The 19,334-nt window shown below is 44.7% G+C and overlaps 1 protein-coding gene across 3 annotated transcripts; it reads left to right on the top strand.

Annotated features, from left to right (window-relative positions):
• The first annotated feature begins 7,243 nt into the window (after window positions 1-7,243).
• GALNT15 (polypeptide N-acetylgalactosaminyltransferase 15) lies at window positions 7,244-19,318 on the top strand. 3 transcript variants are annotated; one of them, XM_078857949.1, is made up of 12 exons: window positions 7,254-7,294; window positions 10,731-10,813; window positions 10,994-11,318; window positions 12,925-13,094; window positions 13,820-14,009; window positions 14,654-14,839; window positions 15,533-15,650; window positions 15,831-16,007; window positions 16,797-16,928; window positions 17,379-17,492; window positions 17,633-17,788; window positions 18,007-19,318. In XM_078857949.1, exons 2-12 carry the CDS (start codon window positions 10,801-10,803, stop codon window positions 18,139-18,141), a joined length of 1,716 nt encoding a protein of 571 aa, XP_078714075.1. In that variant the 5' UTR covers window positions 7,254-7,294; window positions 10,731-10,800; the 3' UTR covers window positions 18,142-19,318. The 3 variants fall into 3 exon arrangements, with proteins under 3 accessions (XP_078714058.1, XP_078714065.1, XP_078714075.1); XM_078857932.1 differs by having other exon boundaries at window positions 7,244-7,294; window positions 10,731-11,318; XM_078857939.1 differs by having other exon boundaries at window positions 7,245-7,309; window positions 10,731-11,318.
• Window positions 19,319-19,334: the final 16 nt, after the last annotated feature.

The following is a 19,334-nucleotide window of genomic DNA, read 5'->3' as shown; positions in this document are numbered from 1 at the left end:
TTTTTTTTACGAAATCACCACGTGTTGGCAGATGGTCACGCCTTGTGATAAAACATGCCTTTGGCTGTCTGTAACGTTAAACCATTCCCACCTCTTCCAAAATGTCATCGCGAGAGAAAGCGCTCCGAAACATTGTAGAGTATAGACCCGCCACGTCACGGGTTTTTCAACCAAAACATTTTAACTGACGACTCGTGTTGTCACTCATTGTGTGTAAATGTATACAGATGGGGGTGTGCTGCTGCTCTTTTGTGACCAGCTAATGGTGTGTTAAAATGTATTTATTTTGGTCGTTCCAATGCACAATGGTGTACATATAGTGCTAAACGGGCGTGCCTGCTTACGGTCACGCCTCTTTGTACTCTGAAAAGACTGTAGCCAAACTCGAATAAGGTTTGTGTTGCGTTTGGGATCAAACGAAGAGTGGGATTTAGCGAAGCTCTTCAGTAGCTTGGGGAGGCCTTCATCCAGCAGTATATTGACGAAAGTACTGGCTGTACAAGTACGTGTATGTAGTGGCAACTGCTGATCATTGTTACAACGCTGTGGGTGATCATGCTATTGTTTTCTCCGATACCAAGGTACTCTGCAAGCCGTCTGGATACCACCAAAGATTTGTCCATGAGGCCATACAGATATACAAACATAGACATAACTTCAACCGAAAAGCTGGATTCAAATTGAGCAATCATTGGAAAGATGTGATTAACCATGTTAAATCTCAACCGCTACTCCCCCCCCGCTCTGCGTCCCCCCTCCCCCATCCGTGGCTCCGTCGTGTTGTATCAGCTTCACCTTCCTGCCCCCCCCCATCCTGCGCCCGTCCTCCTTGGCTCCTCCCCCTCCTCTTACCCTATATAACAATGTCTCATCACAAATAACTCTCACTACAGTTATTTTGCTGTGCCTTTTTTACACCTGATGAAGGAAGCTTGTGTTGCCTCGGAAACGTCGTGATTTAATTTAGTTGTTTTAATTTATTTTATTGATTGTTTTACCTACGTGACTTTACCGAAAAAAACAAAGAGTATGAATCCTTGCAGTCACGAAAGCTTCAAATCTAGAATTAGTGGCAACTGCTGCTCATGAGCTGCGTTATTGGGCAAAATTAAATAATCACGTAACTTATTTGAACACATCTTATTCGCGGGGAGAGGTGGTGCAGTGGTTATGAATCCGGCGAGCGGTGTTTGATTCTCAGCCACGGCTAACATCAGTGGCGAGTGACATCTGAACCGGTTTTTCTTTTTCACCAGCCGGCACCAGCGAGCTTTGTGAACTTCGGAAAAACTATCCCACATATAACCAACACGGCATAGGGAGGGGCCCGGATATATCTGAATTCACCTAGTACGTGGGTAGTATACAGCAGAGGTGGGACAAAGTCATTGTTATGCAAGTCCAAGTCGAGTCGCAAGTCATCAAATTCATGACTCGAGTCTGACTCGAGTCCAAGTCACATGACTCGAGTCCACATCTCATAGGTGGGACAAAGTCATTGTTATGCAAGTCCAAGTCGAGTCGCAAGTCATCAAATTCATGACTCGAGTCTGACTCGAGTCCAAGTCACATGACTCGAGTCCACACCTCTGGTATACAGTGATAATGTCTTCGTGTGTGAGTAGCAGAGGTGGGACAAAGTCATTGTTATGCAAGTCCAAGTCGAGTCGCAAGTCATCAAATTCATGACTCGAGTCTGACTCGAGTCCAAGTCACATGACTCGAGTCCACACCTCTGGTGAGTAGGTGTTAACGTGGGGAGCGGTAGTGCCGCGGTTAGCACTCTGAGAACCCCAGTTAAATTCCCGCTCACGGCCACCACCAGTGACGATTATCTGGGCTTCCTCTAGGTCGACTCAGCCTCAAATTAGTAACTGGTGTGGTGTGTAAACTTCTCCACTGGGGAGACAAGGCAGCCGGACGTGGTGCTGGCCACCCACCCAATCTTGTGTCGTTTCGACCTTCATAGGTGCTCACTAACAGCACCTGCCCCAAGTCTGTCCAGGCTATACGGGGGATCTTTGTCTTTGTGTACGCCTCAGAGAGGCAATATTCAGCTGTTTACGATGTCATTTTCACATCAGTGCTTCATAATATTTACATTTAAACTGCTCCGTGCGATGTGTCGCTAAAGTGGACATGTGGGATTGTGCTAAATACCATTACATTTCACTTATCTCAGAACACTAGCTTATCTTTGAAGGATCACGCCTGGAGTGGAGTAAAATTTACTGAATAATTAACGGGGAGATTTGTATACGGGGACGCCTGTAGACTCCACAGCGGTACTTTATCCGATGTATACGTGAAATCGCATAATGTAACACATGGGGTTTGGCGATCATTGTGATTCACAATTGGAGTTTGGATTACATCGCATAAGTACAGGGTGGTCCAGATGTATCGTGACCCTCCAATTAATTAACCCCTAATATATTTGTTCATTTGCATATTTATTTCTGTTATAACAAATAGTAAGTTTTCAATAACACTGTTCTACAGCCAAAATGCTTCCGAAACAAATGTAGTCCAACTTTACTAATTCTGGGTCACTGAGAATGAAAATGATGCTTAAAATTGTTGATTGGCTCTAGTTTTCAAGATATGCTACTGGGTCAGTATATACGACCCTTGACTTGGGAATGGTGGAGGATACGTGAGTTATAAAGTGAAGGGATCTCAATTTAAACCAAATATGACTAAAATACAATTTCGACTGGATCTATGAATACATCTATGACTGGGTTTGGACGGTACTTGTTTTTTGAGCAAACCAATTAATGATGCAATCTGAACCTGTTATTGCATCATACATGATATGAATTACATCATGTTATTCCTAGAAGTCATGGATGATGCAATCATAACTAAGCTTACCATATTTTCCTGCATATAACCCGCGGGGTATACCACTTTTTACAAACAAAACAAGACTCTGCGGGGTATATGGAGGTGTGGGCTATCCCAAAAATATTTTACACGTGTGACATAGTGGACTATCCACTATGCAACACTTACCTTTGACTAAAGAACTGCTGAATAAACCACTCACACTAAAAGTGCACATGTTATCACGTTTTAAATGATTAGAATTGTTTGTCTTCTTGGTTATTTCGGTAAAGTCACGTAGAAGGGAAATAATAAAATTATAAAAATAAAACATAATAAAATACAATTCTCACGACGTTTCGGCCACAAAGCAAGCAGCCGTCCTCAGGTGAAGAACAGGTCTGTCGGAAAGACAGCGTCTGAATGAACACCACCAAGCTTTGCAGCGTGGCAGATATGGGATTAGTCACTACTTGTGGAATGTGTAAGAGGTGGGGGGTCTCAAAGTCATATTATGCTCGTGTATTATGTAGGATTAGCAGTAATAAAGAGAGGAAGTAGGGTTAGCAGTAATAAAGGGAAGGAATTTTAATAGTAAGGAGCTGCAGCAGCCAAACCACCACGTAAAAAACTAAAATATAAACTACATCAATATCATCAATATACTAAGTATACTCTACAATAAGCTGAGCTACTAACAGTAAGTCATACATTACAATTCTACGTCGCAAAAAATATAATATTCCTCCAGCAATCTTCCGGTGATAAAACTGTACAGGGGTAACTACCCGTCTAGTAGCTGTAATATGATGAGGTCGAATGCTGGTAAGCCTAACAGTACGCTTACTTACTTATCTGCCAGTTATGTGTTACTTATTTATTGGATATTTACTTTTGTTACTTATTTACAGTTTTAAGTTCACTCATTTCCGGTTAGTTTGTTTTCTTTGTGCACGTTATGATTTTAATGTTAACAATTGATAGTGGAATGTATTACAAATGTAAACTATGTATTAATGATGGAATTAAGCTGCGGTAACGACGTTAAATATATGAATGCATGCGGGGTATATGGAGGTGCGGGCTATCTGAAATTAGTTTTACACAAAACGCTATTTTTGCGGGGTATATGCGTCTGTGGGTTATATGCGTATGCGGGCTATATGCGGGAAAATACGGTACATCCCTCTGCTGAACAAATTGCCCTATATCAGCTCTAGAAATCAGTGTCGTGCTCTCTTATTTGTCAGTGTTTGATGTTGCAAAGGGACACATTTCTGTTTAGCAAAAGTGAGCAGAGATGCCTCGTACTTGTGTGAACAAAGCAGATAACTTCTGCTATTTTTGTGAAGTGACTTTTGCATCACAAAAACGTAGTATAACCACTATGGTTAAGAAAGCCTATCACCTTTATTTTGGCTGCAAAATTAAAGATCAGGACAAGATGTGGGCCCCACACATGCTACAACACTTGTGCAACAAATCTTCACCAGTGGTTGAACAGGAAAAGGAAATCTATGCCTTTTTCAGAGACAATTCTTTGGAGAGAGCTAAGAGATCATATCAGCAATTGATACTTCTGCATGGCGTCTCCAGTTGGGAAAGGTGTGTCAAATAAGAAAAAGTGCACTGTGCATTATCCAAACATTCCATCAGCTATATGCCCAGTACCCCACGGAGAAGGACTGCCGGTTCCTGATGCACCAGAATCATTCTCACTTGAGTCAGACGAGGAAGAGGATTACACTTCTGGTCCTGAACCATCAAGGTCACATGACCCAGATTTTCTCCCATCCTCCTCCTCTGAACCATACCTCATAACACAAGGTGAACTGAAAGACCTTGTCTGGGATTTGGAACTACCCAAGAGTAAGGCAGAGCTTTTGGGCTCCAGACTGCAGCAGTGGAATCTCCTGCCAGGTGATGTTAGAGTTTCCATGTTCCGTGACCGCCAAAAGGATCTTGTCCCATTCTTCTTCATGGAATGTGATCTTGTAGCCTGCAACAACATCGATGGTGTGATGGCAGCCCTCAACATCGTTCATGATCCAGATGAATGGAGACTGTTCATTGATTCATCGAAGATGAGTCTTAAAGCTGTTTTGCTGCATAATGACAATGTTTTGCCATCAATTCCATTGGCCATGCAGTCCATATGAAGGAAACCTATGACAACATGAAACAACTTTTGAGGTGCGTAAACTATGAACAATATCAGTGGCAGCTTTGTGGCGATTTGAAGGGTTGTTGCTCTCTTGCTTGGTCTGCAGACTGGATACACAAAGTACTTCTGTTTTCTCTGCGAATGAGATAGTCGTGCGAGAGATTCCCACTACATCAAGATATATTGGCCACTCCGACAGTCATTGGAGCCTGGGAGGAAAAGTGTTCAGCATCCACAACTTGTTGAATCAAGAAAGATTTTGTTACCACTGATGAAGAACGTCGTCAAAGCCATGGACAAAACACAAGCAGCTTTCAATTACCTCCAGGGAAATTTTCCAAGGTTAAATGAAGCTAAGATAAAGGAAGGTGCCTTTGTTGGTCCTCAGATTCGTGAACTTCTTCGAGATGATGCATTTGACAGTGCACTGCGTGGCAAGGAAAATACGGCATGGAAAGACAACTACAGGGAGTTGGTGGAAAACATCCACAAGGCATACAAAAGCCTGGTTGCAACATATCACTAAAGATACATTTTTTGGACTCTCATCTAGATTTTTTCCCACTGAACTGCAGAGCAGTGAGCGACGAGCATGACAAGCGATTTCACCAGGACATTGCAACAATGGAGAAACGCTATCAGGGCAAATTGAGCCCATCAATGCTTGCAGACTATTGCTGGACAGTGACAAGAGATTCACCATTTAATGAATGCAACAGACAAGCCAAGCAGCGCCGAGTAGACACTGAATAACGACTAAACTATGTACTTATATAACATAATAGATTTTTGCCTTTTGTTTAATAATAAATTATATTTATATAATGCTTCTGCTGCTATTTTCAGTGTTACATGAACAGGACAGGTGACATGTTATCATGTAAAGCAACCATAAACACATGAACAGACCTAGGTTTACAATTTCTGAGTAAAACTCTATCTTTTTCTAGATTTGAAGCTTTCGTGACTGCAAAGATTCATATTCTTAGGATTTTTTCGGTAAAGTCACGTAGGTAAAACAATTTAAATTAATAAAAGTAAAATAAAATAAAAATCACGACGTTTCGGAGGCAACACAAGCTTCCGTCTTCAGGTGGAACCGTCACAGCACGATAGCTTTTACTCAATGTGTGGGAGACACAAGACGGAGGGCTGCTTCTACAGATATAATCTGCTGTCTGATTGGAATAAGGTTGCCACCTCCGCAGACCAAATCGGGAAATATGTATCCACCAGATCTCGCTCCAAATAAATTCTTGCCACCCAAACACAACAATACTGAACAACATTCGTCAACAACATTGCCTTAAAAAATATATATGTAATGGGCGATGTTTAGGACGATGGCCTTCCTTCATATCGCACGTAAAATAAGAACACATACCAACTTCCGGATTGTTCGGGTAAAACCGGGACAGGTGACAATCATTGATGACCACAACGATATAATGGTGGAATCCGATGAGCTGGAATCCGATGAGCTATGAAGCTCTTTTTTGCAGTATGGGCGGGTCAAGCAAGTTACAAGAACAAACAATATAAAAAAAATCGATAGAAGTGCAAAATAGAGAAAATGGTAAGCAAGTCACTAAATGTAAAGAAATAATACATAATTTAATTATATAACTTCGATTGATCAAGATTTGACAAGGGATCACGTCACAACTAACTATACAAAAACACAATAGGAGTGTAAAGTATAGGAAAGGTAAACAAATGACTTAAACTTGTTAAATAAACGTTGTTTAGTTTTTATCTTATCAGGTAAAGCCCACCGAGCATATTAGCTTCTTTTTTCAGAATGCTACCTGGCCATCACAAACGAAAGTAGCTCAACCAAATGGTTAACAACGAAGGGCATCGCGATACAACAACACCATACCTGTCTACCCATACGGTTTACCCGTATTCTTGTACAGGGAAATTTAGTTTTCAGGTCCATACGGCGGACAGCCGTTTCAATACGGGCAAATAAATGTGTTTGTTGTCTATTTGTGTTTCTCCCCTTGTGATGGGTCTTTGTAGGATGACCGTTGTGTTTCATACGGGCACGGGGTAACCAACGGGGCCTGAATTGGTCCGTAAATAACAACAAAACAACCACAAACAACCGCACAAACAAAGCCCGAGGTGTGGGTGACGCGAAAGGTTTTTTTTCCGCTCACCGCGTGGCACCGCTCAAACGGCCGCGAGTGTTGCGACGTCTCGCTGTGACGTCACCGCGACGTCATCGCGCGCAAACCCCGGAAGTGCCGCCGCCGCCGTCTCTCGCGACTGTTGCCAGAGAGGGGACGCGGCGAGGTGAGGGGCCTTGTGGTGAGGTGGGGGTGAGGTTGTGGTGAGGTGGTGTGTGGTTGTGGTGAGGTGGTGTGTGGTCGTGGTGAGGTGGGGGTGAGGTTGTGGTGAGGTGGTGTGTGGTTGTGGTGAGGTGGTGTGTGGTTGTGGTGAGGTGGCGGTGAGGTTGTGGTGAGGGTGTGTGGTTGTGGTGAGGTGGGGGTGAGGTTGTGGTGAGGGTGTGTGGTTGTGGTGAGGTGGTGTGTGGTTGTGGTGAGGTGGTGTGTGGTTGTGGTGAGGTGGGGTGAGATTGTGGTGAGGTGGTGTGTGGTTGTGGTGAGGTGGGGGTGAGGTTGTGGTGAGGGTGTGTGGTTGTGTTGAGGTGGTGTGTGGTTGTGGTGAGGTGGGGGTGAGGTGGTGAGGGTGTGTGGTTGTGGTGAGGTGGTGTGTGGTTGTGGTGAGGTGGCGGTGAGGTTGTGGTGAGGGTGTGTGGTTGTGGTGAGGTGGGGGTGAGGTTGTGGTGAGGGTGTGTGGTTGTGGTGAGGTGGTGTGTGGTTGTGGTGAGGTGGCGGTGAGGTTGTGGTGAGGTGGGGTGAGATTGTGGTGAGGTGGTGTGTGGTTGTGGTGAGGTGGGGGTGAGGTTGTGGTGAGGGTGTGTGGTTGTGTTGAGGTGGTGTGTGGTTGTGGTGAGGTGGGGGTGAGGTGGTGAGGGTGTGTGGTTGTGGTGAGGTGGTGTGTGGTTGTGGTGAGGTGGCGGTGAGGTTGTGGTGAGGGTGTGTGGTTGTGGTGAGGTGGGGGTGAGGTTGTGGTGAGGGTGTGTGGTTGTGGTGAGGTGGTGTGTGGTTGTGGTGAGGTGGTGTGTGGTTGTGGTGAGGTGGGGTGAGATTATGGTGAGGTGGTGTGTGGTTGTGGTGAGGTGGGGGTGAGGTTGTGGTGAGGGTGTGTGGTTGTGTTGAGGTGGTGTGTGGTTGTGGTGAGGTGGGGGTGAGGTTGTGGTGAGGGTGTGTGGTTGTGGTGAGGTGGTGTGTGGTTGTGGTGAGGTGGCGGTGAGGTTGTGGTGAGGGTGTGTGGTTGTGGTGAGGTGGGGGTGAGGTTGTGGTGAGGGTGTGTGGTTGTGTTGAGGTGGTGTGTGGTTGTGGTGAGGTGGGGGTGAGGTTGTGGTGAGGTGGGGTGAGATTGTGGTGAGGTGGTGTGTGGTTGTGGTGAGGTGGCGGTGAGGTTGTGGTGAGGGTGTGTGGTTGTGGTGAGGTGGTGTGTGGTTGTGGTGAGGTGGTGTGTGGTTGTGGTGAGGTGGTGTGTGATTGTGGTGAGGTGGTGTGTGGTTGTGGTGAGGTGGGGTGAGATTGTGGTGAGGTGGTGTGTGGTTGTGGTGAGGTGGGGTGGGGTTGTGGTGAGGGTGTGGGGTGAGGGTGTGGGGTGAGGTGGTGTGCGGTTGTGGTGAGGTGGTGTGTGGTTGTGGTGAGGTTGTTGTGAGAGTGTGGTGAGGTTGTAGTGAGGGTGTGGTGAGGTATGGAACTTGCGTGGTGTAAGCGTTTTGCGTGGTGTTAAATCAGTGCTGGCACGGCGTGGGTTTGAAGGGGTAGTTTAACGTGGTGGTGAGGGGTAGTTTAACGTGGTGGTGAGGGGTAGTTTAACGTGGTGGTGAGGGGTAGTTTGACGTGGTGGTGAGGGGTAGTTTAACGTGGTGGTGAGGGGTAGTTTAACGTGGTGGTGAGGGGTAGTTTGACGTGGTGGTGAGGGGTAGTTTGACGTGGTGGTGAGGGGTAGTTTAACGTGGTGGTGAGGGGTAGTTTAACGTGGTGGTGAGGGGTAGTTTAACGTGGTGGTGAGGGGTAGTTTAACGTGGTGGTGAGGGGTAGTTTAACGTGGTGGTGAGGGGTAGTTTGGCGTGGTGGTGAGGGGTAGTTTGACGTGGTGGTGAGGGGTAGTTTGACGTGGTGGTGAGGGGTAGTTTAACGTGGTGGTGAGGGGTAGTTTAACGTGGTGGTGAGGGGTAGTTTAACGTGGTGGTGAGGGGTAGTTTAACGTGGTTGTGAGGGGTAGTTTAACGTGGTGGTGAGGGGTAGTTTGGCGTGGTGGTGAGGGGTAGTTTGGCGTGGTGTGGAACAACGTGGCGTGCTGACGCGTGTCTTCCTGCCTCCATGACATGCCGTGTCAACCCATGCAGGTTTACACGTCTTTCTTGTACAGGGAGATTTCGTTTTCAGGTCCATACGGTAATGGGATTTTGTAGGATGAACGTTGAGATTTATAAGGGAACGGGGGGGGGCAATAAGGTTTGAATTGGTCTGTAATAAGGCAGGGCACTGGTACGGGGTTGACAGCTGTGCCATGGGTGAGGGCTTTAACGCGGAAATGGCATAGACGCCGCACATGCCGTGTTGGCTGAACCTCCGGATCAATGCTGGAATGGACTGCTCAGACATCCCAAGAGTCACCAGGATGTTGCTGCCCATTGTTTGGAGTCTCCGACACTATCCTCGAGTCTCCAGCTCGAAGTTGGCTTCCCGCGAATCAATTGGAGTCTGCAGTTCAATTTCTAGTTTATTCAGCTCATGATTAAGAGTCACAGCTCACGGCAAGAATAGAGAGTTTGGACTCCAGCCGCACTTTTTTTTTGTTAAAGCCCACAGTTTTACAGTGGAGGGGCTAAGCCGGTTTGTTACCTCCTCAGTCATGGTTTGGAGGAATCCAGCATTAGTCGTGGCCGATGTCACTCGAGCTATATGACCTTTTTCGCGCTTATCATTTGGGATGCGCAGTCCAACAATAATGTAAGTTAGAGCCGGTTACAGTCAATCGCGACCATTGTTCATCTGCGACTACTTGGCAATAACATGCACACGCTTCTTTGCTGGACAACATTTTCCCGCACTCCTGTTTGCGTAACTATTGAGATTATAACGGAGGAAAAATGGACGGCCATTGATTGTTGCTGCTCGGCCTGGTTCAATAGAGGTGTTCTCAACACTTTTGAGGGCTTCAGTCACCAGGCGGTCGTGGTAACGTGAAGTGGACCCATCTGCTGCGGCGGTGCGTGTGAAGTGGGTTGTTGGCCTGCAGATTGGTAAGGGTGTTGCAAATACAGAACTCCCGAAGAGCCTTGTATCCGTGTACTTCTGCCACTGAATTGCTTTTCTTAAGTGCAGACGATCCTTTCTATACGGCTCATTCGGGAGCGTTGCATTTTGCGCTCTGCCGAGTTTGTGCGTAAGGATTGTGTTTTTTTGCTGTTGTTTATAAAGCACGCAATTTGTCATTTCGATAGACTGGCATTTGCCAGTGAAAAATATCAACGTCCGGGTGCTTTGTTAAATTTGAAGACCCTTTAACTTGACTGCTTATCTTAGTCATACAATGGTGTGTGTGTGTGTCTTTAAATGCTGTAAGGTTATTTAAGTATGGTTATTTATGCAATAGTACGCCTTATTTTTAACGTACGTTCTCCGCTGTTTCTCTGCAGAATGACCAAACACGTGGACAGACGCCCCCTATGACAGCAGGTCTGCCGTTTTGCACTGCCGCTGGTGGTGATGCCCCGCAGCTGTGCGTTTGCACTGTGCGTACACTGCATACCGCGAGCGCGCCACCTAGCCTAGTGGAGGAACCGGACAGACTCGAGGTTGCATTCATTTATGGCGGTCTTCGGGCGGCGCCGTTCTGCTCGGTACGTGGCGCTGCTGTGCTCAGCGGGCGCCCTGTTTGTGTTCTACCTCCTCGCGTCAGGCCACGGGGGGAAAACGGATGCCGGGGAGGGCAGAGCGCGCGAGGAACGAGGAGTGGTTTTGCCCGTGGAGGTTCAGAATGAAATCCAAAAGCAGGATGAGATCGCGAACCCGGAGGTGGACTATGAGTTGCTGAAGAGGCCAGTGTACGAGAAGCCACCACTGGACTCGAATGCCCTGGGGGAGATGGGGATAGCCGTCCGCCTGAACTTGGAGGGCGAGGAGAAGCGCAAGGAGGAGGAGAGCATCAACAAGCATCAGATTAACATCTACGTGAGCGACCGCATCTCGCTGCACCGACAGCTGCCCGAGAAGTGGAACCCACTGTAAGTGCGGTGGTGTCTGTGTGACGGCCGCGAGTTTTCATTCATCGCACAGGGCACACTTCACGTGTGTGCATTGGGGATTGTATTTTTTGTTAAGAGAGGCATTGTCATGATTCATTGATTACAATTGATTGTATATGCTTGTGCTGAATAGTGCAAGAATATACTACTTTAGGTGGATTAATGGTCAGACTACTCAGCTGCTCCCACTGATATCCTGAGTAACAACCTGTGATTTAACCAGGTTCTCAAGTGTAGTTGATGGGCAGAGCCATATCACGAATGACTGCGCTGTGAATGAAGAATCTTGGTTTGACTGCCGTGTGGCAATTATTTCTCCGTAGAAAGGTGTGCGAAAAGTGCAGTGTTGACAAAAGAGGTAAAGCTAAGAAATATCGCAAGTATTTCTGTGATATCTCCTTATGCATTATATTCACTAAAATGGGTTGATGTACTGCTCTAGGAGAGTTCTATACTTATAACTTAAACTTATGACATGATATCTATAGTACAATTGGAAGAAATTTGTTAAATACGATTTTTTTAGAAAACAAATTTAATGCAAATACACTATTATGCTAATGGTTGATAAGAAAGACCCTTAACAGTGACAGTTGATCAACTCATTGTGGCTTGTATGAATCGTTACATGCATTTCTGGTTTGCTTGTGTAATGCATCCAGAATTATGTTTCACACGTTTAAGCAGGAAACCATCTTTAAGTAAAATTATGTGATGAATGCATAACTGTAATTTTTTTATTGCAAGTTGGATGCTAAATATATTTCAAATGCATATATTTGTATGCATATAGTTCCCCCTTTTTATGGAAATTATGTGGTGTGTCAGCATTTCTATCCTAAAGGACATTTTGGATAGCATCTTATAGTATACAATTTGCTACAGAATTTATATCAATCTAATTCTCACAATTGACATGCTTGTATTTGTGTGCTTAACTGCCCTTCCGCTAGATATGTGTACAGAAACATATGACATCCTTGGAAATGCTTGACATCCTGATTGCATCTTAATCCTCTCATCCAATTTTAATGCGGACGACAAGTCTGAACTCCGTTTATATTCTATATTAAGTGTGCTCCTCCTAAATTCTTCACATTATGCTAGCATAGAGCATTGAAATTTTAAGAGTCATCATTCCTTAGTACTCAACCATTCAGGACCTACCTACACCCATGCAACATCTTTCACATTTGCCATTTACCTTCTGAATATGCTGCTGCGACCCTCATTCGTATCTTCACATCTCCACAAGACAACTGCGACTTTCTCCTCTAGATCTTCCCAAATCTTTCACCTCAAAACACCAAATAGTCCAGAAAACCACTGCCAAACTTCTAATCTTGTAAGAATAAAAAAATCCTCAAACATATATTCTTCTGCAAACAATCCAGATGCACGTTTCACGCCCCCCCCCCCCCTTTAAAAAACATGTGTAAGACTTGATACGGTTTTGCATTAGTTAATTAAGAAATCGTCCTTGCCAAGAGTTACTGGAATGGTAGTCAGCATTTTGCTTAGATTGTCCTGAAAATGGGCCATCGCTCTCAAACAAGTGGAATGTGCTGTCCGTATGCCACTGCAGGTGCAGAGAAAAGAAGTACAACTACCGGCAGCTGCCCACTACCTCGGTGGTGATTGCCTTTTACAATGAGGCGTGGTCAACACTTCTGCGAACCGTGCACAGCGTTCTGGAGACCTCCCCAGACGCGCTGCTCAATGAGATCATCTTGGTGGATGACTACAGCGATCGCGGTGAGCTAGTTACTTACGAGAACCCATGATGGCTGTGCGTTTTATAAAATCATCCAAAATGTCCCCAGTCTTATCAGATCTCAGGAGCTAAGCAGGAGTCAACCTGGATAGTGCTTGGATAGGCGACCACCGTGCTGCGAGGCTATGTTGTTGGCAGCAGAGGGCTGTGCAGAAGAATCAAGTGTTGTACTGTACTTCTATGGTCCCAGGTTTATGCTTCCCAGCTTTACCAACCCTTACTATCCTGCACGGTGAAGTATGGTTAAATAACCCACATGACTTACACGTTGTGGGGAAGCTGTCATCCAGCAGTGGATTTATAAAGCTCTCTACATGTTGACTGTGGAACAAAGCATGTACACGTTTTCTATCGGATAACTTAATTTCGAAAATAGGGTTGTTGATGTCGACGTCATTACGGAGCGTGCTGTCATCAAATAACGTAGCCAGGTTGGCGTTCATAAAAGTAGATTGCACAATGCTGATGAAAACTTTAAACAGGTTTATGTGTGCTTTGCAAACCAGTACTGCCAGGCTACTTGGTCGCGTACAAAACAGTGTAGGGGTTTTTGTTTCAGAGATTTTACTTAATGGTTGTAAATGACAAAGACAACAACAAAAATACAACCGGGAATGGGTGTGGAAGTTTTACGGTGGCGTTGCGATCGTGCCATCGTTGTGCGAGGTGTTTACGCCTGTTCCTCTGTCCGTCATTGGCTGTGCAGAGCATCTGCGCGATCGCTTGGAGCAGTACATTGCCACGTTGCGCAAGGTGCGGCTCGTGCGAGCGCGCAAGCGGGAAGGGCTGGTGCGGGCGCGCCTCCTGGGCGCCGGCGTGGCCACGGGCGACGTGCTCACTTTCCTCGACTGCCACTGCGAATGCCACGTTGGCTGGCTGGAGCCCCTGCTGGAGAGGTGCGTGTAACTGCTGGTCACATGAGCCCCAGACTAGATACCGGTACAGTGTTTCATTTGCCGGTACCGCGTAGCTTTCACGGTTCCAGTTTCGTTGTGTGGCCAATAACAGCGAATTTTGTGATAAGTGCGTGAAATGAGTGGGTTAATAAATAATGTATTTACATTAGCCCTATAAATACATTGGTACGACTGAAGGTTTTTTTTCTATGCGTTGCCTGGTGTTTGCTCAGCAAAAGCCACTTGGTCCTCTCACTTCCAATGCATGTTTCTCACTTATAAAGTACTTTAATTGTTTCTAGTAAGTAGTTTATTCTGTTGCTCTATAAACCCTAACGAGGGCTGATTCAGAAATAGACGTTGCAGTTAAAGTTAGCACTCATTAGATAACACTTTAACTTTATTAGGAGCATGCCTTATGAAGAATGTTGACATTAAAATGATTGTCCATAGATGCGAGTGACCAAGAATCTAAATATATTGGTATCTACTCCTGCGTTTGCTTTCTCTGCTGTGCAGGTATCTGAGCAGACAATGTTTCAAATAAGTATGCTTAACGGGCATTTTTGATTTTTGCGCCTACAGTGGTGTTGTACCCCGTGACATGACACATTCTGATTTTGCCTGATGTTGCCGCGACGCAGGATAGCCGAGGAGGAGTCGGCTGTGGTGTGCCCGGTGATCGACGTCATCGAGTGGAATACATTTGAGTACATGGGAAATGCGGGCGAGCCGCAGATTGGTGGCTTCGACTGGCGTCTCGTGTTCACGTGGCACACGGTGCCGGGACACGAGCAGAAACGGCGAAAATCGCCCATCGATGTCATACGGTATGGCGCAAGCTGCCCTGTCACTAAGCCGGATGTAAACAATGCTGTCCCGAGTCTCTTGAGTTTTCACCTAGGTTAATCTTGAAACGTATGCAAACTTTACTGTTTAAGTTTGCTCAGCAGTATAAATAAGTATTTCCTCAGCATGATAATAATGACCATCAATTACTCAGAAAAGGCTCACTGAGTCTCAGTATTATATTGTCTCGTGCGCCCTGCATTGGGATGTTTAACGTGGGAGAAAACTCACACTTACAAGAGGGGTGATAATCAACACTGCCATCTCCTGGCCACACCTCACATCCACAATACAGTAATGAGTTAAATGTCTTCCCTGGCAGTATAACTATACTGTATATATAATTGTATAGCCTGAAGTCCACCAAGACAGTAAAAAGTATGATTCTGAGTCTGAAAATAATTCTAGAATCTAATGTGCTGTTTTTGTTTATTATTGAGATTTGCCTTACTAGAAGTATCGGCAAAAAGGGAATAGCGAGGGATTTCAAACAACATTTCTCTTGAAATATCTGTGAAATGGAAATTATGCACTTGTGGAGGTCCGGATCTTGTAAACACTACGTTTCAAAATTATTTTAAGTTTTGATATCATTTTTTGAGTAACTGATGTTTGATCAGTGTCGTAATTTGAAGCAAAAGCCATCGAATCTCTCCATATGTTTTCTGATGCAGCTCCCCGACGATGGCGGGTGGGCTGTTTGCTGTGAGCAAGAAATATTTTGATTACCTGGGAACATACGACACTGGAATGGAAGTCTGGGGTGGAGAGAACTTGGAGTTTTCATTCCGGGTAAAACATGCACGGGCCATTCATCCTGTGTTTTATTTAATCAATTGCGCATGCAGTTGTGAACGCGTGTCAATGCCTGGCCCTTTATCGAACCACTCCTGGATGAGGGCCTCCCCCATGCCCTGCGGGTCATAGGGGCTGTTTGACCATACCTCGCCATGCTGCTTTTTTTGCCTGCAGATCTGGCAGTGTGGTGGCACCCTGGAGGTCCACCCTTGCTCCCATGTGGGACACGTATTCCCTAAGCAGGCGCCATACTCGCGCAGCAAAGCACTGGCCAACAGTGTACGTGCCGCTGAGGTCTGGATGGATGGCTACAAGGAGTTGTACTACCACAGAAACCCACATGCCAGAATGGTAACGTTGTGCCAAATGCAATAATGTTTGTGTTTTTTTTTTTATACGAGACACATTGTGCAGTGGGATTACTTGATCACCTTTTAATTTATTTTGAATGGCGGTATCCAATGTATGAAAAGCACACTGCTTTGACTTGGTTATTTGTGCTTGCATAAAACGTGCTCATACTGCAGAGATTCTTAAAGCCTAACATGGCTTAATTAAGTTTTGCACTTTGTGCCTCAGGTTGTACGTAAAGCTGAAGAAAAGCTCCTCTGTCCATAATAAAGGTTTTTGGGTGAGATCGCGTAAATATATAAATGTGTTATTAAAACCCGCCACCACCCGACACAGCCAACTAGTAAGGGTTGTCGTGTAAACAGAACATGCCAATTTGTCACTAGTACAGCACACTGGTGTGTTGAAGAGCCAAGCCACAGCATTTACAATCTGAGTACGACGTTTCGCCAGTAATTACAACTAGCTTCATCAGGCGACAGCCAGATCTATGGAGAAGTCTTTCCGACACATTTATATATTTACGCGATCTAACCCAAAAACCTCTATTATGGATGATATTGGTCGCGAAAGCCTACGTGTTAAAACTCCTCTGTGTTATTCGGGTGGAAGGAAATAAAACAAACAACTCGCTATTCATTTGCATGACTACAATCAGTTGTGTTAGATAATATCATGTTTGAGCTACTTTAGATAAGGTTTGAAATAGCCTTAAAACCTACCATCTGCATAGCGATGCACTTGTCCATGGCCTCCTGTTGCTTCACAGTTTGTCTTTGTCATTGATAGGAGCCATTTGGCGATGTGACAGAACGGAGGAACCTGCGGGAGCGGCTGCAGTGTAAATCTTTCAAGTGGTTCCTGGAGAACGTTTACCCTGACATTCACGTGCCAGAGGACCGGCCAGGGAAATTTGGCATGGTAGGGCGAACTTTTATTTTCCAAGTTATTGTTGTGAATTGCCTTAATTCTAGATTTGAAGCTTTCGTGACTGCAAGGAATCATCTTCTTAGGTTTTTTCGGTAAAGTCACGTAGGTAAAACATCAAAATGAATGAAAATAAAATAAAATAAAATAAAAAATCACGACGTTTCGGAGGCAACACAAGTCTCCGTCATCAGGTGGGACCGTCACAGCCAGATTAGCTGCATGATAGCCAGATTAGCTGCCTGATGACGGAGACTTGTGTTGCCTCCGAAACGTCGTGATTTTTGATTTTATTTTATTTTATTTTCATTCATTTTGATGTTTTACCTACGTGACTTTACCGAAAAAACCTAAGAAGAAAATTGCCTTAATGTATCATAAAGTAATGTTCTCACTTGTATTAAAGCTTAGTAACCCACCCAATTTTTTTTTTATTTTCACCAGCTGAAAAACCGGGGTCTGAGCAACTATTGCTTTGACTACAACCCTCCAGATGAGAATCAGGTGACAGGACAAAGGATCATCTTATACGGATGCCATGGCATGGGCCAAAACCAGGCAAGTTTATTTTTAATCTGTTATTCTCTGCAACTTTCCAAAAGACAGAATAACTCTTTACACAGCATAAGCTATATGTTTTGTAAGGGATTACGCTTGACATTTATAAGTGAGTTGCTGTGTCTGTTTCTGGTGTATAGTTTTTCGAATACACGTCTGAGCAAGAGATCCGGTACAACACACGGCAGCCTGAAGCATGTGCAGCCGTTGACAATGGAATGGACTACCTTACCATGTATTATTGTCACTCCAAGAACAGTCCTGTTACAGAAAACCAGAAGTTTGACTTCAGGGAGGTAAGATCATCTGTGTTGTAAAGCTTTAATTATATTTGTATTATACTTGGCTGGGGTGGTAGTATTGTTTAAAAGTTGTATTGCTGGCATTATGCACATTTTAAATAGATTATTTACTTTCAGTTAACCGAATGGGCTGTAATATATTTAAAAGGTTTCAGCAGAAAAAAAAATACTTGACGATGTGCATTTTTTCATATTTGTCTTTTTTGTATCAGGATGGCTCCATCTTTCACATATTGACCCAGAAGTGCCTGGAGGCAGTGGAACAGCCCAACTCTGGACCCTTGCCGCTGTTGCGGACCTGTGACGGCAACACCCGCCAGCGCTGGCTCTTCAAGGAGAGGACCTAGAGCGTTGTGATGCACTCTCAATGATGTCCTCATTAGTGCTGTTTTAATTCTATGCAAAGCTCCCGGCACTTAAGCTGTCTAAAACACAGTCGTTAACTGTAATATTATCCGGACCAAAGAAAGTAGCGGTAGTGGCACATAAGCTGTGACTGTGGTAACACATTTGATGATTTTTGGGAACTGGTTAGTGGAAGTATTTGATGGGCTCAGACAATCATACTTGTATATAGCCGTATTGTTAATGTGACACCAAAAATGTGGATCAAGGCATATGGTTCTAAAAGACGTTTTACATTCATAACCAAATTGATAGTCCTACCCTAAAAAACCCTGGCAGTAATTGGATGTCTGGTTGAATTAGCCACTGCCTACCTAGCATAATAAAACCATATTACCTCTTTGCATGGCAGAATATCGCTGCAGAAACCAAGTCGTGGGATTAGGATGGAACCATAAAGTTCTAGAAAGATGTCAAAAATGTGTTTCTACAGTGTAAAGGGCTTTGGTGGGGTTGTGAAAGTCAGGAGTGGAGATGCTCTGTCAGTGCAAGAAGTGGTTGTAATTTGGAACGAGCACATTATTCTGCAATTTATTTTCAGCAGAGTGGCAAAAGAAAGCAAAAAATTAACTATTTCTCCTTCGTGATGGGATTGTATGCTTGCATACATGTTTTCGCGACTTAAGTAGCGTATGTCCATCTGCAATGCCCTTGGAACATAGTCCGTTGAGTGTCGGAGGTTATAAAGCCTGAGACACCTTCCTACGTGACATAACCACTCAATTGATGCAAGAGATGCAGAATGTTTACACTTTTGACAAAACAGATTGTTGACATTTTCGGCTGCACTATCGGACACAATTGTCAAGTGTGCATGAAATAAGGTGGAAAGATGTTGAAGCTTGAATAATGTTCTGTTTTATAACATTGTTGACATGGGTTTGACTATTTTTGGATTCTGTCGGGTTTAATAAAAACATTGCACACTCCAGGGATGTATATAGGATGTGCTAAACCCACATTTTTATTGTGGCCTGCCACTGAAAATGTTCCTCGTGGATCAATGATCAGGTGTGGTCCGTATTATGGCACAATAATTGGATATTGTCTGGAAGCACTTGTCCTGAAATACCAGAATGTTTACACTATGATTAAACAAATTGTTCTGTGCAAAAAGGATTTCCCATCTGCAACC

Source organism: Lampetra fluviatilis, chromosome 1 (assembly GCF_964198595.1).
Source record: "Lampetra fluviatilis chromosome 1, kcLamFluv1.1, whole genome shotgun sequence".
In the NCBI taxonomy this organism is placed as follows: Eukaryota; Metazoa; Chordata; class Hyperoartia; order Petromyzontiformes; family Petromyzontidae; genus Lampetra; species Lampetra fluviatilis.
This window is presented reverse-complemented; position numbering and strand designations above follow the sequence as displayed.